This window comes from Hemibagrus wyckioides, linkage group LG11, assembly GCF_019097595.1.
Source record: "Hemibagrus wyckioides isolate EC202008001 linkage group LG11, SWU_Hwy_1.0, whole genome shotgun sequence".
Taxonomy (NCBI): Eukaryota; Metazoa; Chordata; class Actinopteri; order Siluriformes; family Bagridae; genus Hemibagrus; species Hemibagrus wyckioides.
Genome location: NC_080720.1, coordinates 32,328,352 through 32,334,371, shown reverse-complemented (window position 1 = coordinate 32,334,371; position 6,020 = coordinate 32,328,352). Strand labels below are relative to the sequence as shown.

The 6,020-nt window shown below is 40.5% G+C and overlaps 1 protein-coding gene across 5 annotated transcripts in view; it reads left to right on the top strand.

The window, feature by feature from the left end:
* Positions 1–3,689: 3,689 nt before the first annotated feature.
* bmpr2a (bone morphogenetic protein receptor, type II a (serine/threonine kinase)) overlaps positions 3,690–6,020 on the top strand; it is a 15,954-nt gene continuing 13,623 nt past the window's right edge. For 3 of the 5 annotated variants that reach the window (XM_058403051.1, XM_058403049.1, XM_058403048.1), the window contains exon 1: positions 3,691–4,600. In XM_058403051.1, coding sequence (XP_058259034.1) covers positions 4,516–4,600 — 85 coding nt within the window. In that variant the 5' untranslated portion in view covers positions 3,691–4,515. Of the gene's footprint in view, positions 4,601–6,020 lie in introns of all 5 variants that reach the window. The other 2 variants (XM_058403050.1, XM_058403047.1) reach the window with 2 other exon arrangements.

Below are 6,020 nucleotides of genomic sequence, written 5' to 3'. Positions count from 1 at the left end.
TTATGGTTCAATGGTTTCCTTCAAGAACCACCCTCCAGAAACATGCTGATGTTCTATCCACAGTGTACACAATGTATTCCCTCCTCCATGTCTTCCTCTCTCCTTCCACCTCATACCCAACATTCCCGAGATCCTCAACCACCCTTATCAGGATAAAGTGATGGCATGATATTGTTTATTACAAAGCAGCACGTGATATCTTTCTATCCCTGTGGACTGAAGGGATATTTATCATCCTGACTGCTGAAACACACCCCTATCTCCTGCACTGTCTTGTATTTGTTTACTCCTGTACATAGTGTAATACTACAGTGTCACCAGCAGGGGGTGCGCAATACAATACTCCAGACCCTGTAATGAAAAATGAAAAATAGGAGGCAAAATACACTATGGTGCAAAAAAGGTTTTGGGACACCCCTCCAAATCCCTGAATTCAGGTGTTGTTTTCCAGGGGACCCTTAGTTCCAGTGAAATGAACACTTAATGCTTCAGCTTCATACCAAGACATTTTTTGGACAATTTCATGCTCTTTGTGGGAACAGTTTGGGGATGACCCCTTCCTGTTCCAACATGACTGTACACCAGTGCACAAAACAAGGTCCATAAAGACATGGATGAGTGAGTTTGGTGTGGAGGAACTAGGAACTTGACTGGCCTGCACAGAGTCCTGACCTCAACCCCATAGAACACCTTTGGGATGAATTAGAGTGGAGACTGTGAGCCAGACCTTCTCATCCAACATCAGTGCCTGGCCTCAAAAATTCCCATAAACACACTCCTAAACCTTGTGGAAAGCCTTCCCAGAAGAGTTGAAGCTGTTATAGCTGCAAAGGGTGGGACAACTCCATATTACATTCATGTGCATGTAAAGGCAGATGTCCCAAAACTTTTGGCAAAATAGTGTACAAACAGTGAAGTTTCTTTCATTCTTACTCTTTCCATTCACTACATGTTCAAACATGCTTTTCCTGCTGATTTCATTCACACTCTCCTCTTCAAAGGTTCTTAAAGGATCTTTTGTATAATTACAGTCTTAGTGGTAGTTTCCATAATAAAAAGGGGGAAGGGGGTGACTTGATGTTCACACAAAATACAAAGAACTCTTTGGTTCATTTCATAAGGGTGTATTTACTGAATAATTCATAATAGTAAATGAATTATTTTCTACACACAAAACTTATTAATTTGCGCTCTCTGTATACCTCAGTATGTGTCTATTCTCATATTACTCAGTATGTTTACATTCTGCTGCACTTTATATTGATCAGCTGTAACATCGTTAGCAGTGAGAGGTGAAGTGAATAAGACTGATGATCTCCTCATCATGGCACCTGTTAGTGGGTGGGATATATTAGGCAGCAAGTCAACATTTTGTCCTCAAAGTTGATGTTAGAAGCAGGAAAAATGGACAAGCGTAAGGATTTGAGCGAGTTTGACCAAGGGCCAAATTGTGATGGCGGATAGACCACTGGATCAGAGCATCTCCAAAACTGCAGCTCTTGTGGGGTGTTCCCGGTCTGCAGTGGTCAGTATCTATCAAAAGTGGTCCAAGGAAGAAACAGTGGTGAACCGGGGACAGGGTCATGGGTGGTCAAGGCTCACTGATGCACGTGGAGAGCGAAGGCTGGCATGTGTGATCCGATCCAACAGACGAGCTACTGTTGCTCAAACTGCTGAAGAAGTTAATGCTGGTTCTGATAGAAAGGGGTCATAATATACAAGTGCAGGACAGTTTGTTGCGTATGGGGTCGCATAGACCAGTCAGGGTGCCCATTCTGACCCCTGAGCACTGCCGAAAGTGCCAACAATGGGGACGTGAGCATCAGAACTGGACCACGGACCAATGGAAGAAGGTGTCCTGGTCTGATGAACCACGTTTTCTTTTACATCACGTGGATGACCGGGTGCGTGTGTCGCTTACCTGGGGAACACATGGCACCAGGATGCACTATGGGAAGAAGACGAGCCGGCGGAGGCAGCGTCCTGCTTTGGTCAATGTTCTGCTGGGAAACCTTGGGTCCTGCCATCCATGTGGATTGTAGGATAATTCTTTATGAATTTACTCAGAAATGAATTTGTGTAATTGTAAAAGGTAGAGGTGACATCATGAGTAGTTTTGAACACCATTTCTGTTATTGGTTTAATGAAGTAAGAAGGACACATTGTTTAGCGTAAATAGTCTGTGTGTAGCTAATGAATTAGTATTGCAAGTCTTATCTTATAAACAGATTGTTTTTCACAGCAGTGTCCATTACTCCTCTGAAGTTGAAGTTAAAGTCAAGGTCAGGTAGTCCACTCAGAGCCGTGTTAGATCTGTGAGACACCCGCAGCTGGAGTCTGGGAGAATCGGTGCTTTGTTGAAAGGTTTGGGGGAAATCAAGTTCACTCCAGGGCAAAGCTAAAACATATCATTCAAAATACATAAATTAGCTTTAAGCTTAGAATAACTAACATGGAAAAGGGATGGTGACTCTGACATGACCCATGATGCCTTCTCAACATGAAAATGTTTCACACTGAAAAAAACAAACAAAAACATAACGATAGGGATAAGACACCCATTTTATATATAATTTATATTAAAGCTGAATGGGAAATCAGTGGGAAATCAGAATATAATAATTATCCTGGAAAGTCCCAAACTTTCCACAAAAGAAAAATGGGCAGAGATTTTTGCCTGATGTCATCATGTGTGTTCAGAAACACAGATATAGATGCTGAGCTTTGGAGCTGAAGTTGGTGGGGTTGATGAGATGTTCCATGTGAGCATCTTGTCATTTGTTCTCAGCGCTTATTTCAGCCATCATCCAGTCTGAAGTATTTGGCTTTTTCTTAGTTAGTTTTTCTTAGTTAGGCTGCTCATTAGACTGAATTAGTCGGGTCAATGTGGTAATTTGGAGTCAGATAGATTAGCTTCAGGAGAGTAAGACGGATCAGGTCTGTATCACCTTGATAGAGTGATAGTAAGTAAAAGCTATATAAAATTGTATAATGAAAGTGCATGATTAAATGTTTGCATGATAAAGACTGGATGATGTCAGATCAGAGAGAGAAAGAAACACCCTATATATACAGGTGTCACACCTGTTCCAGGTGCTAGGGAACTAGAACATATTACACATAAATTTGATACTGTACATGATGTGCAATATGTTTTATAGTTCCCTAGCAGCTTTTTTTTTTAAGCTTTAATGATGGAAACAGGTAGAGTCAGGTGAGACACCCGCTTGACTGGAATGAAGAATCAAGAACCAGCAGCCTCACCACAGCCCTTTTCTGGATAAGACTGGACACTGGTGGTGTAAATGAACCCTTTAAACTGGATTCTCCAATCAAGCCACAGTTAATTCCATCTGTTTAATCAGTTACGTTTACATTTCTGGCATTTTGCAGACATCCTTATCCAGAGCGACTTACATTTTATCTCATTTTTTACAACTGAGCGTTAAGAGCCTTGCTCAAGGGCCCAGCAGTGGCAGCTTTGTAGACTAGGGATTTGAACCAATAACCTTCCGATCAGTAGTCTTAACCAAAAAGCTACCACATTCCCCTGTCAGTTCATACTGGTCCCAGTTTGACTGGAATAAAGGATTAGATGATTGGACGTCCACTGATTTATTTATTTATTTATTTATTTGTAGTGATGTCTGGACTCTGCCGCTAGAGGGCGCCACTATAGGGCTGTCAGTCTGCGTATGTACTGTAATACGCACAGCGTGAACAATCGACTCTCTGGAGACTCTCCGGGTTGATCGAGGCGTTTCCAGCCGCCGTCTGGACTCCGGATCTCCCGACAGCACTCTCTCTCTCTCTCTCTCTCTCTCTCTCTCTCTCTCTCAGATCTCTTCCGACGCGACCGACGACATGAGCTCTCCGCAACGATGTAGCGCCTTAACGCCTTAAATCTCCAACAAAATGAGGATGAAGAGGGCAGGAATGCGGCCAGGATGAAGCACAGACCCGTGTCTGGAGAGGATCTTTTTTATTTTCTTTACCAAAACTGACTGTTTTCTTTTTTGTAAATCGGAGTCGGGTTTTTATTTTTTTTTAAGAAGCGGGGATGAAGAAGGAGGATCCTGGATTGTGGAAATCATTTCCGGATGATTTCGGCTTTTCGGATACTGTCATTTCTTTCACTTTATATCCAGATCAATTGTCGGGAACAAAAGCAAACGACAAAGTTGTGTTTTTCCATCGATTCGCTTGAAAGAATTACACCTACATATGATTTTTTTACCTTGATTTTTTAATTCTTGACTCACAAAACCAGCCTGCATCCTTCTGTCATTTTTACGGACCGTTATTTAAACTTGACCACGACTTTATTTATCTTCACCTCACCTATCAGTAATATTATTATAATTATATTATTCACAATTGACCGACTTTTATATCCATGTTATGACATGATGCACATTTCCCGACACTCCAGTCTTTACTCTGAAAGAATTTAAACATCCAGAATTTTTTATTTTATTTTTATTTTTAATTTTTTAATATATATTTTTCTATTCTATGAAGATGGATAAAAGACGATCGGGAGACATGACAGTCCTCCATCTGGGCCTCTTTGCTTTGGTTCTGCTCAGTCCTGTTACTGGTAAGTTCTGGTTCTTGTATGGAATAATTCCTTTTTTGTTCTTGTATGGATATAATAATAATAATAATAATAATAATAATAATAATAAGTCTGGTCATGAAGTATGGGTGTGACATTGTAATATTGGAAAAAAAAGAAAAATGGAAGTATTTGTCAGGACATATCTCAGGTTTTCTATAACAAAGCAGTATAAAACTATTTAAAAAAATAAATAAAAATAATAATAAGCATACATTTTTACATACAATAGTAATTTAATATGAATGAAACAGGAAGTAGTCGATACTACTACCACTAAATATTTCTGCTTCTGGTAAGTAGTAACGATGTCGTAAATCTTGGTCAGTGGTATAAAAGTATCATCGATACACATAGTAATTATAATATCAGTGTAATTAACCACAGTGTCGATATTATGACATCACACTGTCACACGGCTCGGCTCAGACCCTCCGCATGTCACTATTTAACCACCTGAGCTGTGGTTTCTGATGTGAAAGGATTGTGTTAGTCTATAAGAAATAAGAAGACCTGCTTTTCCCACACACACACACACACACACACAGTACTTCCAGAAGGAGGTGCAGGAAGGCCCGGCATTGTTCCCCATGCAAATGATCTCAGCGGTGACCTCCCTTGTGGACAGGAAAGGAATGAAACGTGTTTGTGTGCGTGTCTGCGTGTCTGTGTGTGTGTGTGTGTTTGACGTGACGGAAATAGTTTGAGATCTGCACAATAAACAGTGCAAGAGGTCTTTATTTTGTGCCGCAGTGTGCTTACTGTGCTGAAGTTCAGCTTCCACACTCACCTGATACAATATCAGCAAGGTTTCCTGATATAACTATATTAAATGTAGAACAATACAGGGAGACAGACAGACAGGTCTGGGCATTATCTTTTGAGTCAGCACTTTTTCAGGGTGTGTAGAATTTCATGGGTATGTTCAAGAAGCTGTTAAAACAAAGTATGTTAGCTTATTTTGACTTAACATGCAAAAAAAATTTTTTAAAAAAAGGTTGAGCAATCGAAGATCTATAATTAGTTGCATAGTTTTGTTTTCTGCATTTTTACCCCAAGTTCTCACCCACTAGTCAGCCCTTCCCTATCACACGACAGCTAGCAAACCAGAAAACAGAAAGCTAACACGTGCTTCCTTCTAGACGCATCTTCAATTTTACCTGCTGCTCATGCCAACATGCTTGTAAATGATACCCCCCCCCTTATTGGCTCACTAACAGCAACCTTTGATTAGTTAGATTAACAATTCAGCAAGCGTTTGATTTATTGATTTGATATTTATTGCTCGTATTTGTCGCAGTGGGAATTTCTGATCACTGGGAAAATGTTCCATGCTAAAAACCTAAACAGTGCCTCCTGGCTGGCTCGCCTGAGCTCGCGTCTTCAACAACACTAAACTTTA